Source organism: Ostrinia nubilalis, chromosome 26, assembly GCF_963855985.1.
Source record: "Ostrinia nubilalis chromosome 26, ilOstNubi1.1, whole genome shotgun sequence".
Classification (NCBI taxonomy): Eukaryota; Metazoa; Arthropoda; class Insecta; order Lepidoptera; family Crambidae; genus Ostrinia; species Ostrinia nubilalis.
In genome coordinates, this window is record NC_087113.1 from 6,799,526 (window position 1) to 6,818,066 (window position 18,541).

At 34.3% G+C, this 18,541-nt stretch overlaps 1 protein-coding gene across 1 annotated transcript in view; it reads left to right on the top strand.

The window, feature by feature from the left end:
* LOC135084616 (ryanodine receptor) overlaps positions 1-18,541 on the top strand; it is a 205,479-nt gene that overhangs the window by 71,049 nt on the left and 115,889 nt on the right. Inside the window, exons 25-33 of the mRNA XM_063979388.1 lie at positions 870-1,023; positions 2,167-2,294; positions 2,753-2,833; positions 3,292-3,391; positions 9,890-10,007; positions 10,309-10,389; positions 10,588-10,700; positions 11,078-11,189; positions 11,978-12,114. Coding sequence (XP_063835458.1) covers positions 870-1,023; positions 2,167-2,294; positions 2,753-2,833; positions 3,292-3,391; positions 9,890-10,007; positions 10,309-10,389; positions 10,588-10,700; positions 11,078-11,189; positions 11,978-12,114 — 1,024 coding nt within the window. The remainder of the gene's footprint in view (positions 1-869; positions 1,024-2,166; positions 2,295-2,752; positions 2,834-3,291; positions 3,392-9,889; positions 10,008-10,308; positions 10,390-10,587; positions 10,701-11,077; positions 11,190-11,977; positions 12,115-18,541) is intronic.

Genomic DNA, 18,541 nt, shown 5'->3' on the forward strand with positions numbered 1-18,541 from the left:
CTGTGTATTTATTAGCTTTTATTATTCGTGTTATTTTTGTGTATTATAGCATTCACATGATTTCCATAATTTATTCTTGTTTATTTTTTTTTCTTGTCTTTATTTCTTTTAGTTTGTCTCACCATAACAGATATGGCAGCTGTGACTCTCACACTTAATATATCACCTTTATTACTAGGTGTGAGGGTCACAGCTAGTTATGTTTGTATTTATCTTCAATCAACATAAGAAGACATCGTATTACTGTGTTTTTATTGTTATAATACTTAACTTTATATATTATAGATTATGCTAATTTATTTGTGTAATTATATCTAAGTATGTTTACGAATAATGCATGAAGATACCTTATATTATTTTAGTCAGTAACTTGATATCTGAACTGTTATTTTTAAGTTTCTTATTGGCCGAAAATCACGTAATAAATTACAATCTCCTTTAGATACTGTGACTTAACATAATTTTTTAAATAGATCGTTACATGTCTTTTGCATTCATCTTCTTGTGTATTTTTTTACCGTCACACTCAGGAAACTGCCAAATTCTATGGACATTCAGTAATTAGACCTCCATTTATTTCTTCTTAAAATACACATTCATTTATTATATATATTCATTCAGGTAAATAAAGTACCTATCTAACTATCTCATCACAACTTGAAATTCTACCAAATGCTATGCGTCTTCCTTTTCTTCTCGTAGATTTCATTATCCCAGAAGATTTAATCCATCATATCGAATATTCTTCTTCTTCTTCCTCGGTCCCTCACTGATGAGGATCGCGACCACAGATAGTGTTCCTCCCCAGACTGCGGTCATAAGCTGTCATATCGAATATACGCTATACTTAAATTATTTTAAACTTTTAGGACCCTGACATGCACCGCTCGCCGCATCTGGTGCCGTACCCAAAAGTGGACGACGCGATCAAAAAGGCCAACCGGGATACCGCGTCTGAGACTGTCAGGACTCTGTTAGTCTATGGATATAACTTGGATCCGCCTACAGGAGAACAACATGAAGGTATGTTTAGTTATATAACAAGAATTTTCTGCGAACCTAACCCTACAAGGACCTGTTTATGACAGTTTAACTTTCGCCCGGGACAAACTTGACCTTCATTGATCGGGTTTTTATGGCGGTCAAGCCAAGCTGTAGATCCTGGCTACACAGGACTTGCAGTGGTGGGAACGAGAGGTGGGAATAGTCCCGTTTGTAAGTCTAGGTATGGAAGTGACACGGGAAAGTGTTTTTGTATCGTTAAAAGTCAGCGTAGCTTCAGAGGGCGTAGTTTATATCAAACGTATTCGATATCGACTATTCTAATAAGACGAAAATGGCATTAAATGTATGACGGATTGTATAGCGCCCCTAGCGGATATTTGCAAGAACTAAAATCTTCATAAATTTTTTAACGCAATCGATATCGAATGCGTTTGACGTAAACTCACACTACGCCCCCTGATCTCCTTTAGATTTAAGCTTTGTGCCGTCATAATATGTCAAATATCACCACTTCCGTGCCGCTCCTATACCTCTGGCACTGAGTTAAGCGCTAGATATATTATTATGTATAAAGGACATCATCCACGTTTCATATATTTTTGGTCCAAAATCAAAAGTGCCGGCCAACAAAAAAAAGTACTGTATTCTGACATAATACGTCTGCCTTAGCATTTGTTACTATGGCACCAAAGCCGTAGCTCCACTGTGCGTCGAGTATTTGAGATCTAAAAGTCATCGACTATTCATACATTTTTTGTTCAAAATCAAAAGTGTCGGCCAATAAAAAAAAAGTGCTGTATTCTGACAGAATACGTCCGCCTTAGCATTTGTTACTATGGCACCAAAGCTGTAGCACCACTGTGCGTCGAGTATTTGAGATCAAAGTCAGTCGTTTCATATATTTTTATAACTCAAATACTACGATACACAGTGGTGCTTCAGCTTTGGTGTCATAGTAATAAATGATAAGGCGGACGTATTCTATCAGAATACAGCACTTTTATTTTTTGGCTGGCACTTTTGATTTTGGACCAAAATGGATGATGTCCTTTTACAGATTTCTCCAGTGACTTCTGAATTTTATTTCTTTTACATAAAGTTAAAATCCCTTTCATACAATCACTTTTCTCGTGGGTGCAGTAAAAATATTGTTTGTTACAGCATTGCTAGCTGAAGCCTCGAAACAGAAACAAGCTGACTTCAGGACGTATAGAGCGGAGAAGAATTACGCAGTCAGCTCTGGAAAGTGGTACTTCGAGTTTGAGATCCTGACTGCTGGGCCGATGAGGGTAAATATTTATAGTATTTTGATAATGTTGTTGGGTAAAGTTCCCAATGCTGCTAATAGATGGCGCTGTATACATTTTAGCTGGCAGTGGCGAGTGACTGCTATTATTAGCTACAACTACTATTACAAATATCGCATTGTCAGCGTAAATAGCAATACATAAATCCTAAATTGGCCGATCCGAAGTCTGGTAATCATTGGGGGAGGCTTATGTTCAGCAGTAGACGTCCTGTGGTTGAAATCGTAGATGACATAAAAACAATAAAGTAACAGATATTATGTAAAAATTAGGCCTCCCCAACCCGTCTGGCCAGCGTGGGGAGTAAAAGCCAAATCCTCCATTTGCCTCTGATGATTATTGAGGGTAGTCCTCCTGCAGTAGAGACTCAAATGGCCTGTAATTATGATGATGATGAAATCATTAAACAATACTAAACTCTTTGCTATCTCCTATCACAGGTTGGTTGGGCCCACGCTGATATGGCCCCAGGCATGATGCTGGGGCAAGACGAAAACTCCTGGGCGTTCGACGGTTACAACGTAAGTTCACAATTTATCTATCTACCTTTATTTTTAGAGTAAGAATATATTTTGAGAACTTCTTGAGAAGTTAAGATTTACTGGAGTGGAAATGAAACAAGTAGACAACCCCTTTTTTGAAAAACTTGAACGTTTAGACATTATTTTAAAATACTATGTTTCAAACTTTGTGTATTTCTTAGCTCAAAATGACATTACATATTGTGATACGGTATTATTTTTAGAGGACCAATTTGTCAGGTTCGATTCCTGAATGAAATATCAAATATATTTTCATAATCAGTAAGAAATTATATTACTGCTAACTTGAAAGTCTCGAAATGCCATTCTCATCAAAGTACTTTTCTAGCATTTCTATTGTAGTTTATTAGGGTATTTTTGATTCTACATTATAAAAATGAAAGTTAGTTTTTATATTCTATTTTATATTATGAAAGTTAAAATAACACAATACGCAGTGTGTAAAAGTCCACGGTGGCTCGAACGACGCATTCGGACAGCAATTCAAAGTGGGCGACATAGTCGGATGCTTCCTGGATGTTTGGGATATGACCATCAGTGAGTCGGACAATAAGCTGTCTTGATACTTGAATAACGCAGCTTAAGAGAAATTGGTACTTTAAATCAAAATCAAAAATATTTATTCAGTTTAGACCACAAGTGGCACTTATGAATTGGTTTCTAAAGATCTAAGCTATTGTTGAAAGAAATAAAGGGACCACTAATGAAAGGTCCATTCAATCAATGATAAGAATTTTTGGCGTTTTAAAACATTATGCATATCTTGCAAAAACTTAGGGAGGTGATTTTCGGCATTCAAAATTGATAGTTTTATTTTGATTTACTTGCACAAACTTTTTTAGTTATAACTAAAAGATAGGGAAAATATTTTTGGCACTCAAAATTGTTTCGATTTCTTTGGACAACTTTATTTTGTGAAAAATTGGACTACTTCTCAACCTGATCAAAATTTAAATCCAAGATAAAAGACCATAAAAATAGTAAAAATTTGATGATTTGAGTTTGTAAAAAGTATCAAGGGAGAATTTTGATGTATCAATGTCTATGTTAACATGTGGTAACATTTAATGTGTCCTAAACCCCTAAATGTTGCCTGTATTCATTGTTTTCTCCCTCTCCAAATTCTTAATTAATACCTCTTCTTATGTATTTCAGAATTAGCTAATAGCAAAATTGTTAAATGTCACATTTGTGTCATAAAAATCACGTACTTGTTGGATGTTTTACCACCATAAGTATGCATAGATTTTCAGTAAAAAGTAGCAACATTATGATTGTAATAGATAAAAGTTAGTCCATGCTAAAGTCAGAATAATCAATATTTATTAAATATCAGAGTTGTTTCTTGTATTTCCATCTTGAAAATTGTATCTTTTTTACCTTCAAAATTTATTGCTAGGGTTGCCAATAGTTCAACCCAACTTTTTCATCGATATTTTGATTTTGAAACGTGCATTTTTCCCGAATTTTCAAGGAGGAAAAAGTATACAGCGGTAGCACAGAGTCTTTTGGCAAGCAGTGGGCGGTCGGCGACGTTGTGGGGGTCTTTTTAGACCTGATAGATAAGACGATAAGTAAATATCACGTGACGCCTCCTCCATTCAACACCAAGCTTTGGCTGGCTTTGTAGATCTGTGGCAAGAATGTTTTAAAAATACATTTTAGAGGATGGGCATCTTATGTACAGTTGCCAGCAAAACAAACTGCTATAAACTGGTGTCCTTCAATGTATTTTAAACTATATTTCTTGACATATTGTCCTGGCAATAAGAGGACTGATGACAGTCAAATCTTATTATTTTTATTGCTGGTACAGTTAAGAATTTCATAAATAGATTATGTTCGAAACTTATTTAGAAAACCTGTATTATCAGTTGGTGACTATGTCATATTATGGCATAATCCATAGAAAAATTTCTCTTTAAGAAAATCGAAGTCCTTTATAAGTATTCTTGCCACACTGCTAAAAAGCTTTTAGTTATTCCAGAGCCGTAACGCATCAAAATTCATGACTGACATCGCTTCCAAATAATACCAATTACGGCCACCGCATCGCTTCGCTTGGTTTTTCAAATTTGAATTAGCACTGGATACACTTTGATTTGAATTGTTTTGAAACTGACGCTCGCCACGTAGGTATTTTCTTATCATAGCACGGAAACTTTCAGTTTTTAATTATGTAGTTTTTTTTTGTATTTTTGACAGCCCTGACGTATAACTGCATACAATTAAAAGATATTTTTCCTAATGGATTTTTAAAATCTTTATGCTAATAAAGTCTAAAACTCGAATGAGAACAAAAAAGGACATTGTCAGAAACCGCCTCAAAAACCGCCAAAAAACATTAACCCATCATAATTATTTTCTATTTTTTTTAATACATTAAGCACCCTTTCGTTCTAATGGACACTTAAGCATTGAAAAATTAAATAAATAAGTCTTTTAACGTTTATTCTATAATACTATTACAACTTCCGGACGTTTTGGTGCGTGGCATGGTCTAAAACCTATCAAGTTCCATAATTTTTGCCGATAAAATCTGTACGAGGCATTACCGTACTTTATTGCTGGGAGTCCATGTATAGTGATGTTCCTGCGGCCATCATAGACAATAAAATATCGATTTTGAAAATAAAATAAATCGATTAAACTGCTTTGAAGACTAGATTTGCGTTAAAAGCTAAAAAGATATTGACACTATTACAAGAAGCTATCTAAAGTGTCCAACTGGTCGAAGGTCGTAAATAAAATAAAAATAATTAGGACCATAAACTGATATTCATGGTATCATAACTGTAAAAGTGTCAGAATCCGATGTTGAATCCAATGCCAGTTGAAGTGTGAGAAACATATATCAACCTAGTATAGTTGCCAGTCTCTCATAATCTATGCCAATGAGGGTTTTCGCGATTGAAAAATCCGCCAGATGGCAATACGTAGACGTGAGGTCCAAATGCTGCATGATTGGTTATTTTTGACATGACATTGACAGATATGTCAAAATCCACCAATCATGCAGCATTTGGACCTCGCGTCTACGTATTGCCATCTCGCGGATTTTTCAATCGCGAAAACCCTCATTCATAGCACATTAATAATAGACCAAATGAACTTATATAGATTGTGAAAGAGAAGATAAAGATTTTATTATTTTATTAAAATCTTGCCACGAAGTAGTTTTTCAGTAGAAACCAGGATTGGATAATCGCTACAGGCAAGTATAAACATTAGAACATTTTAGACAACAGAACATTTTATAAATATTTTTAATCGATTATATCCTTGTGAATCGTTTTAATAAATTGTCATTTTACTTTTTCAATTAAAACTTTTTCAATCCCTAGTCTTGTCAAACTGTCATAATGTCAACAAATTATAAATTTCACGTCAGTTGACTCAATTTCAGTCTTCTGTGCGTTTATTGTATTTTTATTTCAATGAAATAGTGCTAAAGGGTTAATACTAAAAGTGAAAGCCTTTTTTCAGAAAGAAAACCAATGTGGTGCCCTTATTATTCATACTGTTTGAAAGTTACAAGTCAGTGATACAGAGTTGCCGACATTATAACTCCGTAGTGATACCATACCAAAGAAGAAGTTTTCCTAAACACACACACTTGTGTTATTTTTATATGTGATCAAATAAAAAGGATTAATTCTACTGCTCAAATGGAATAACTTATCCCAAGAGACCGAATATAAAAAAAAAAACCTCTCCATAGAAATTATCACCATCACGAGGATGTGAATTTTTTTGAGAATTTGATATTGGTCCTGTAAGAAAAGTAGTTGTATTTCAGTAGTAGAATCAACCCTTCTTGTTTCATCAGCAAGAGTAACTATAAAAACGCCCTGTAGGTAGGTATTATTAAGCTGAAGAGTTTGTTTAGTGTCAAAGACTGTCACACAGTGTAACTTAAATTGGCATATTATGATAATGAACATAAAAACTTAAATAAATATTTATGTTAATATTTTTTGTATTTATTTATTTTCCCAAAGCTTCACAGTGACAGCTGAAACAGCAATAGGTACTGTTGTAAAACTAAACTTGGAACAAACTGTTACATATATTTTACAAATTAAAATAAAACCGCATGTTGCTTTACTTTCTCGTATAGGTAATAAATGTAATTAATGGCTAGATTATTAATGTTACTTTGTTACCCTCAATAGTGAGGAGATCTTATAAAATGGTAACCCTGATTTTCATTGTCATTCAAGTGCTCTTTCTTCGCATAGGCTTCTGTGATTTGGCCAAGGGCCACACACATTGCGATAACATTATGCGACATTGATTTGACAGCAGCGGAGTGAAGTCTTGCGACTATGCAAAATGATACCCTGTAATCGTAGCGCATATAGACATAGACGAGGCGGGGCACATAGCTCGTAGAGCTGATGGCCGCTGGGGCAGGAAAGTTCTTGAGTGGCGACCACGAGCCGAAAGACGTAGCGTGGGCAGGCCTCCCACTAGGTGGACCGACGGTGAAGGTCGCGGGAGGTGCCTGTATGCGAGCGGTGCAGGATCGGTCTTCGTGGAAATCCTTGGGGGAGGCCTTTGTCCAGCAGTGGACGTCTTTTCGGCTGAAACGAACGAACGAACGATACGTATTACCACTATTTACCAGACATTACTATTTATTGCATACTCGCCGGATTACACGTAGGAGCACGCGCGTTACAGTTTCGGCCTTGCATTATTATAAGATCTTGTTCCGCCCTTTTACGAACTTCCTCCGTGAGGATATCCCCGCCGAATTCTATGATGAACCTATCAAAAGTCATATTCTGCAATGTCAACCCACCACAAGGTGGACCGACGACCTGATAAAGGTAGCGGGAAGGCGCTGGATGCAGGCCGCTACCAACCGTGCGATGTGGAAGTCATTGGGGGAGGCCTATGTTCAGTAGTGGACGTCCTGTGGCTGAAATGATGATGATGATGATGAAATGAATGAAAATGACAAATCTTCGAACGTGTATAATACCGTGCCAAAGTAATCATATAATTTTGGCACCTTAATAACTATTGCCGTTTTTGTTGTAAAGATCATGCAGCGCTACTTGCGGATATTATTGGAAAGAAAACTATGTGGGCTCTAGATCTGAAGCCGCTTTAGCGAACACGAAGTGCTCATACAATGCGGCGTATTTTCTTCCAGTCTTTAGTCAGGACTTTAGTCGAATTAAAACCCCGGTTGAACGTGATATAGCCGCACTAGAATACGATGCTTTTTTGCATAATCGCAAGACTTCGTTCCAGTGTCGACCGAATGTTATCACGATGTATGTGGCCCAGGGGTTACCGTAGCCGCTAAGGTTTGAAACTTCTTGCTTAAAATATTGTAGTCTTTGGCATAGACTACGACGGTAGTCATGGAGATAGGAGTTTGTTATCTCGTGTCAGATGTAAATGGTGAAAATAAAACTCATGATTCGTGTTATTTTTATGCAATATGTAGGTATTTTATAAAAGTGGAACCCCGAGTGATCTCCAAAACCCATTCTATTATTATATACGATTCGGCTTCGATATCTATAATACAATAGAACTCCTATTTTATTTCATGTGTCAGATGACAAGGGTGGAAACAACCTACGATTCATGTTGTTTATTTACGTGCAATATGTGGGCATATTATAAAAGTGGAATGCCGAGTTGTATTTCTAAAACTTGTTCTATTATTTTATACTATTTGGCTGCGACTCGGCGTGACGACAATACAAAACATTTTTCGCGAATCGGTGTTCATACATTCACTTAATACATTAGACGCCATGTTGTCATAAACGACATATTATAAAATCGCTGTGATTTAATATTCTTAATCATTAATTTTATGGCAAGTGTCCATCAGGAATCATTGTTCTTACACACAGAATCGTATTATTTCGCTTTCGGGTAGTAATATGTCAAAATTGTTGGTTCTTAGGCGAACAATGTATGGAGAACGAACATTGTCCTTTGTAAAGAATTTCTTTTATTGTACGGTCATGGGCAAAAGTAGATAAGCAATAACGTGAAAATTATTATTAATATTTTTTGTGATTTCAAACTGAAAGTTTTCAATGTCATACGTAAAATGAACCACAATTTTCCGAATTCCAAAACCTATCGAAATAGCATGACTAATTAATAGGCAGGTAGGTCGTACATACAGCCTAAAAAATTAAATAAAATTAATTATTTAAATAGTCAAAATGTTCAGGACTTTTGACGCTTTTCTTGCCTTTGAAAGGGCAGCTTTAAATTTTTTTTAAGTTTTATCTATTAGAAATTAATTCTTGTTCGATTTGAAGTAGTTATTTAGAGAATTAGATTAGATTCTAGATAGTTACATTAACATAATCCATAAGACTAAAATGTGTGATTAACTCCATTGGTTTGCCATGACTAGTTGTAAAACACAGTTTTGTCGTAACTAACATGTATAGCTCATTTGTGTTGTTTGCACTTCTATAGAACTAATATTTAACTATTAACAAAATAACAGTAACCTGTGAATATATTCTTGGCTATTTTGTGAACTAGAATATTGTACATAGGTTTTTTTCATTAAAGTGCCAAACTGTTGAATATTTTTCTAAATATTTTTTACTTTTGCTTGTCATACGGAATTGTGAAATGATATATTTTCAAAAGTTTTTATAGTTTATTATTAAGCATACAAGTTTAATGTAAAACATAATTTATTTAGTTTATTTTTTATTAAACCAGCCAGGCTTTTTATTATTACAATCTATTTAACGGAATATTTTCGAAAATAGGTATTTTATTTTTCAATTCCAACCAGATGTATGTACTCGTATGTCATGTAATGAATTTAATATTGCCTTGAGGACTTATTAGTCTCTGAAGTAAATGTATTTAATTCACTTAAGAAACGAAAGAATTGATTTTCGTTTATTTATTGCCCCCTGAGTACTTTTTTTAGAGCTATGTCCATTGGCCGAATACTTGTAAAATTATATTTCCATTAAATTTTCTGCCCATTTACTATTGCCATATTTCTAATTATGCATGTTGTATCAGGTTTCTCGCTGAATGGTGAATTGTTGATGGACGCTCTCGGTGGCGAGACAACATTTGCTGATGTACAAGGAGATAACTTTGTTCCCGCTTGTACTCTTGGAGTGGGACAGAAGGCCCGGTAAGTTCTTCTTCTTTGTTTTTTACTTTACGTTCTTTATTAAGGCAAAATGACAAAGTTTGCGCTTGAAAATGAGACAATTATGACGTTTTCAATGTAATCAAAACGATTTATTATTTTATGTACACCTTGTCTCTTTAAACACTCGACATTGGCAAAACCAGTGTGCTTCAAATACGCACCATTGAAGCCATTAGACATAATAATAATAACCATTGTCTTTCTTCAATAGTTTTAAAATAATAACGGTTGAATACGATCACAGTTGAGGCAGCATTTTACCTTCTTTTTTCTTTTTCAGGCTGACATACGGACAAGACGTTAACACTCTAAAATACTTCACAACTTGCGGTCTTCAGGAAGGATACGAACCTTTCTGTGTGTAAGTACAATATAAATATGTATTTATATTAAAATACACATAACCATGTGAAGCGGAAATTTTAAGCTAAGTAATTTTATCTTTTAATATCTAATAACAAATTAGAATTTGTTATTGTGAGAAAAAGTAATGGTGACTTTATAGAAAATTCACCTTTACTTTTTTTCACGACTGTACTTATGTGACGTAATTTGACAGGAACATGAAGCGTGACGTCACCCACTGGTACACCAAAGACCAGCCCATCTTTGAAAACACGGATGAAATGCTGGACACCAGGATAGATGTCACCAGGATCCCAGCTGGCTCCGGTACGTACTTCGTTCGTTTCAGCCATGCCCACTGCTGGACAAAGGATTTCCACAACGACGGCTCCTGCGCTTCCCGCATCCGGATACTTCTCGTGATCTTCACCAGATCGTCCGTCCACCTAGTGGGAGGCTTACTCGGGCCCGTGGTCGCCACTCGAAAACTTTTTTGCCCCAGCGACCATCAGGTCTACGAGCTATATGGTTTTCCTGCGGATCTCCTCATTTCTGAGTCGATCACGCAGGGAAACTCCGAGCATGGTACCAATAAAAGTAGTAAACAACCATATTTTTTATATCAATAAATCGTACTAAAATATCTGCCCGTCTTTTATCTTTCTGAACCAATTTGCTATAATTTGTTGATATATTTGTTCTAGAAACACCACCTTGCATGAAGATCTCTCACAACACATTTGAGACCATGGAAAAGGCCAACTGGGAGTTCCTACGGTTGTCTTTGCCCGTCATATGCCAGGCACAATTTATAGGGTAAGTTCGATGTACGATCACTTTGATGTATTCGAGCTATAGTCCAAAACCAAATGTTGGGACGTCCACAAGTGGACAGATGACTGTAGGAAGCCTCAAGATGCAGGCCGCTTCCAACCGGCTAATTTGGAAATCGTTGGATGAGGAAATTGTTCAAGTGTAGACGTAAATGATGATGATGCGATGATAGCCTAAACTAAACATTCTATAATACAATATTGAAATAGTGTCAGTGTCAGGAACGCGGGTTTGAATCCCGCCCGCTAGACTATTCCGGTGAACCCAAGCATATTTAACTTGGCACGAGGGGTTAACTGGACTATTACCAGACTAAATACAAATGAGTAGGTCATCTTCATAGAAACGCACCGAGCGCGGTTTGTATGTGAGCGCGCGCCAATACGTATGCGGCGCGCACGCACACACTGACAAAATTCAGCGCACCTCACCGCTAATCCACGCTAAATTTTGTATTTACTCTGCTATTACGAACGTAGCACACTTGTCTTATCAACCCGGAATTGAATCGTTAACGTATCAACTCGAGGCGGTCAGTATTCTTTGTATGAAACTCCATACTGCAACTCACACTTATCCGCACTGTAACGTAAACGCCTCGCCTCGCGGTTTACAGCGAGCGAAAGGCGATGACAGCTCGCGAAAGGCGATACGGAGTTGATCCCTTTCAGAGTTGATAAGTCTGTATGACCTTAAGACTCATTATTAAACTATGCTATTAGTAATGTGTTTCGATTCATTTTTTAACTGTCTATCTTTATTTTATCCAGTGAACAAGAGAAAGCCAGAAGATGGGTGGAGATCAAGGAACGTCAACAAATCCTGATGAAGGAAGCGACTGAAGCCCAAATGCCAGCACACATTGACCAGATCATGAGGAGTGGGTTCACCATGAATGATATCAAAGGTATGTAGTGTAAAAATATCCTTGATTTATTTTAGAATCTCCCAATTTGTTAATTTTTTACCACCTTTTACTAATTTTAGTTTGCACAGTTTTTTTAGATGCCCCTTAAGAGCCATTTTACATTTTCGTGCGAATTTCTAAGATTTTGGAAGCATGAATTACTATCTTAAGCAACACCCAGAGATTATTTAATAACTGCGAAAGATAGGTCAATCCTTGTTGTTGACCATTAATGAAACGGATTTACTAAAACTCTTTTGCTTAATTCACAGTGCCCCATCTCCCACAACCATTTTACGAAAAAATTGCCGCAGACTCATTTTCAAAGTCCTGTATCTATTATTTATGCTCATATAATAAGCTTAAAAATATATAGTAATCATCGGACATATATTCTTGTAGTCCATTAATGAAATAGATTCTTGAATTTCATTACCATTATTGAGTAAAATCTAAAAATAATTTGGCAAATTTGAAGATTAACGTCACATTTTGATCGTGGTTTTTGGTTTAAAAACACAGCATAAACTGCAATAAAAGTATCCCAAAATAAAGAATATTCATTGTAGAATTAATTTCTACAGTTATTGTTTAAATATTAGTAACCACTTTGTCAAAATATTGATGTGAATATCAGTATAAATTACAATGCGCAAGCCGACATCGATTAGTATGGCGCGAGCGCCCGTCAAGGCAGGACCTGTGTCATTTTTCCCGCCGTGACGTTTACGTGCGTTCGTGTCGTAAAGCGGTGATTTGTACGGCGACCAAATACATTTGATACTATGCCGAGAGGCTGTTTCGAGTCGGCCGGCCGAGCAGAAATTGAAATGATGAATTTTAATTTCTTTGACGGATCTGGGTGTAACTATGTATAATATGTAGGTACCATGTATTTAATTTAATAAATAAATTATAAAAAAAGTATATCCATTATGATAGCACCCTTAACACAAGCATATTGGTTGCCTACTTTTGGACTAGATGGCGCTGTGAAATTGTCCAAAGATTTGTTTATTTATTTATCCGCTTTGAGTTTTGTTTCGTGAAGAAGAAAAAGAAGCGTTTTGTTTTGTTGTTAAATCTATACTAATAAAAGAGGAAAGATTTAATTGTTTGTTTGTTTGGAGGCAATAGGCTCCGAAAAAAATTTCTTTCACGATTTAGAATCCTATTTTTTTTCTATGTAGGCTGTAAAATATTTTCAAAAACTTTAGTCCAAAATCTTTGATAAAATTCGACGTTTAATAAATAAATTAGATAACATGTTAATACTTTTTTTTCAGTACGATTTTAGTACTTGTTTTTCAGAAATTCTACGATTTAACTAAACTTCTAAAGTGTTTATATTTTATGCATAATTTATTAACTTCTAAAATATACATAATAATACAGTGTGAGTCACGTTAAAGTGTACATATGAAAATAGATAAAACTAGACCTGTTTTTATCGACAAAAAAGAGGTCAAAAAATTTTTGAGATTTTTTTTTAATTTTTTATAGAATTTTTTTTCTTTCAATTACTTAATGTAAAGAAAACGTAATAACTTATAAACTAAGCGGTTTATCCTAATAAAATAAAAACAGTAATAATGCTAAATAACAGGCGATACTAAAAAAATACATAAAATACACAAAAAAGGCCAAAAAATAATAAAAAATTATACTTTTTGAAAAAAATCTGCTTAAAAATTCGTGTTTTTTTGGTTATTTGATAAATTTCTCCAAAAAATTCCCCTATAACTGCTGGTTTTTATTACTTTGTATTATTCTCTATCGTATTACCTTCGTAAAACCAAAAATCGCATGTCTCTATCCCTATCACAACGTTTGCAATGATCGTTTGAACTAAGCCTTTCCGGGCGCGCCATTCAACGCTTCGTTAACAACAAAACTGAAAATGGCTCTAGATTTGTAATTTTGATAAAGACAAGTTAGATTTCAAATAAAAACAAAAGATTTCGAAGTAAAATAAGCATTTTAGTTAAAATTAAAATTGTCTCTACCTGTAGCGGAGAATAATGTTGTGGCAGGCCTTTGTTCAAACGATCATAGCAAATGTTGTGATAGGGATAGAGACATGCGATTTTTAGTTTTACAAAGATAATACGATAGAGAATAATACAAAGTAATAAAAACCACCAGTTATAGGGGCATTTTTTGGAGAAATTTATCAAATAACCAAAAAAAACACGAATTTTTAAGCAGATTTTTTTCAAAAATTATCATTTTTTATTATTTTTTTGCCTTTTTTGTGTATTTTATGTATTTTTTAGTATTGCCTGTTATTTAGCATTATTACTGTTTTTATTTTATCAGGATATACCGCTTAGTTTAAAAGTTATTACGTTTTCTTTACAATAAGTAATTGGAAGAAAAAAAATTCTATAAAAAATAAAAATAAAAACTGAAAAAAATTTTGACCTCTTTTTTGTCGATAAAAATAGGTCTAGTTTCATCTATTTTCATATGTACACTTTAACGTGACTCACACTGTATATCCTATTGATAGATGACGTGCTTCGTATTTTATTAAAATTATTACCTGACTAGGGGGGCATTTCACGCGAAGCGTACAGCGAAAATCAAGTCAGGTTTTGGATTTTGTTCATATTTGGATTAAATGTACTGCTATATGACCTGAATGGATGTGCATCATTATAATTTTTTTATGAAGCTTAGTTTATTTTTTATGAGCGTTCAAAAAATTGGTAAAATTTTAGGAACAGATTTTTCTGAAGCTATTACTGCTATTATTACATTTGATTAAAAACAAACTGACTATTGGACTTTTGAGAATAAATAACTGTGTTTCTTACTATTTACTACAAATTTGAAATTTCTTTTTTGTTCACATAGAAAACCGGAAGTAAAGTTTTAAAATCGAATTTTACAAAACTTCGGTATTTTTAATTTTTTTTATTTTTATTTTAAAACATACCTAGTAGTCTATAAATAACGTGTGTAAAGTTGTAGAATGGAGTCTGTATTGGTTTTTGATTTAGACGCAGTACAGTGCGTGAGCTCTGTGTATTAACGAAAATAATTACACACAGCACTAGAGTCGTATCGGAACTGAGTGAACCAAAGGTCTTGCAATAGGAACGTCCGACCCGAGTGATAGTTGAACACAGACTGCCTAGTACTGCTGTACTGTACTGTAAAGTTTCATCAAAATCTGTTCAGTGGTTTTTGCGTGAAAGTGTAACAAACATCCAGACATCCACACAAACTTTCGTATTTATAATATTAGTAAGACTAGTAAAAAGTAAGTAAGATGAATTATTTTAGTTATTTGTTTACTTATAATAATATTTATTTATTTATTTCTTAGCTCTGTCTGATAATGGATCTGGAGGAGATGCAATGGCCACCTCCGTAACAAAACAATAGAACCATATGGAGTTTGGGCTTGTGTGATTCGCCTTGACGAATATTTCGTATCCAGGGTCCGATGATGGAGCTGTAAGGGGGCAGATTTTTTTTTTCACTATGTGACTGTCTTTATCTTGTACTTAATATATTTTACATATTATACCTATTCGTGTTTCATTATTCGTATCCAGGGTCCGATGATGGAGCTGTAAGGGGGCAGATTTATTTTTCACTATGTGACTGTCTTTATTTTGTACTTAATATATATTTTACATATTATACCTATTCGTGTTTCATTATGAATCGAAATATAAAAGACTTAATAAACTCTATTAAAAATTTAAATTAATTAATCAAGTTTGAATACCTCATTCTACCTTAAAATTAATAACTTAAATCAAGTCTTAATACGGTCACGGCTCAAGATTTTTTTGTCCATTTCAGCGTTCTTTTTACTCTTTTGACGTTGCGTTGACAGCTTTTACCTAAATTCGCGCGGAACTTTTTTGTGAAATGGCTCTTAAAGTGGATGACTGCATTTTCAAAGGAAAATTACACGGGTCAACAAAAAAAATTTTTTTTTTTTGCGCATGGATTTTGCAAATGTATATAAAAAAGTGCGATTACAAATCGAAAATATTTGCTTTTTAAGAAGTTATAGCGATTTGAATTTTCCATCTTCATAGTAGAATGTCTCTCAAGATGCACGTCACATTCTCATTGGGATATATTTATAAATAATTATGGGGGCTTATTCGGAAGAACAAGGGGTACGCTTTCATCAAAATATAGTGGGATTTGAGAAACGACTTTACCAAGGCCAGTATACTGAAAGCATGTTAGGGTTAGATTTTTATGACAAAAATCTTCTATGGATCATGACAGGAAATTAAAACTTTTCATTTTTAATAAATATTTGGACTCTATTTTAATTTTTCTCTTGTGAGAATGAATATTAAATGGATGTTTCTTATGTTTTAATAATTAGAAAGAATGAAAGAAAGAAAGAAAAAAAATATATTTGGCAACAAATTATATCATCTCTATGTTCATGTTTCATATATTCATTGATATGAATTTTTCTATTTTTTACACAAAAGCAAATTCAGAACAATTTTTTGTGGTTATTCTTGTTTCTAGGTTATAAAGCAATAAAAATAAGCTATGCATAACCCGTGCGCAAAAATACTGTAGACAGTTGTTATTAGATTTGGATTCTCGGTTCGTGATCATATTAAAAAAACGAAAGTATCATTTTCTTGCCCAAAACAAAGTACAGTTAACATAAATAGATATTCTGTCATGATAATAAACTCAAAGTAATTGTATGGACTAGCAGATTGTTTTTTCGCTGTTACTCCCTTTGAAGAAATATCTCTGGGTTGGAAACGATAAGTGACCTCTCTCTATTATTTCTAAACTATACAAGATATCGAAAAACTGGTTACTGATCCTAAAACTGCTTCACGAGCTTTATCAAACAGTATCAATGGACATGGCGCACAATTTTTGTTGAAGATGCCAAAAAAAACTACAAAAAATTAGAATGAATACTGTATTTTTACTTTTTTGATATCTTTAAAAATGACTGAAATATTCAAGCTCAAAGTGCGCTCTTCCGCTAGGAGCGATTTTCCGCGCGGATTTAGAAAATGTGACGTAGTAACATGAAAAGCTGCATGTAAGATATTATCTGTGTGCAATGGTTAGAATGGTTAGTAGGGGAGCCGAAGCGGGGATTTCGGGACTTACTAAAGAGTGGCAGACTAACATACAAGGAAATACTTTGTACCTGGTTGATTACCTCTGAGTATGAATTTTTGATATAAAACGGCATTAGTTCTTATGCCTCTCACCCAAAAAATACCTCAATTAAGCCCAAATTTGAGACCGCAGCCAAACTTTGAGTGACGATGGAAACTAGCCTAGATGGAGGTCACATGAAATTGAACTTCTGCTTCTTCATTGATAAAGACTTATCATTTACCATACCTCATCATTTTGTATTCCATTTTCAAGTCACTTTTTTTTTCGCTTACTGTTTAAACAAAACGTGGGATTTTTTTAAATCTCAGGTCTTTTGAACGCACATCTGAACGATGTCTGGTTTTAATTTCTTCAGTTACTCCGTGACCATGGCGCTTGCAACAGTGCCGAAATATTGGAAACTCAAAACTAAGGTACATGGTAGCAATCCCGTCAGTAATATAATAGGAAAATGTTTTGAAAAATAAGTAAATCGTATATTACTTTATGTAACTAATTTTATTATGTGTCAAACTTATAACTAATCACTTCATTCAGAACTAGAAAACGATTCCAAGGATTCCACTTTTCTTCAATAGATGATCAAGATAAAGAGTTATTTATTATAAATTGCTCTTCCACCATTTCAATTATTCTATCTTACATCTTACTTGATGAAATCTTTTTCAATTTTATTTACATGGTCATAACATTTTCACCATTCCTCTGCACCAATTTGTGAGGTACACCTGAAACCCCCGATAAAGCAGCTATTATAAGAATAATATTTAAAAAACCCTCCTTCTGACGCAGTTAGGTAATAAACTAAATGTATCCAATTTCACTCCAACTTACTGTCAACTCAACGACGCGCTTTAAAATCAAAGATTGACTTTGAATTATGCCTTATTTTACAATACACATTGAAAACAATATGACTTGCTTGAGCTTTTTCGACTTTTTCACAAAAATAACAAATAGGCATGAAGAGATTACAAAATTTCTGCAGCGACTGACAGTTCACTTGATTTACGTTGACAGGTGACAATAAAGCCATAGACATTTGCCATATGAAAGACACAATTTTCCAATATTTTTGTTTGCCATGAGATTCTGGTACACCTATACCTATCATTTAATGAGAAGATAAACTAATTTTTTTCAACACAACGAAAATCTGCTTTGGCGCGTAGCAATGCAACGTGACAACTACAGTTCGGACTTCTTTATGCGTCCACTACACATAAAATAAAATTCGAACTATCGCACATTTTTTCTTTTTAATTCTAATTCAGTAAAAAATGTT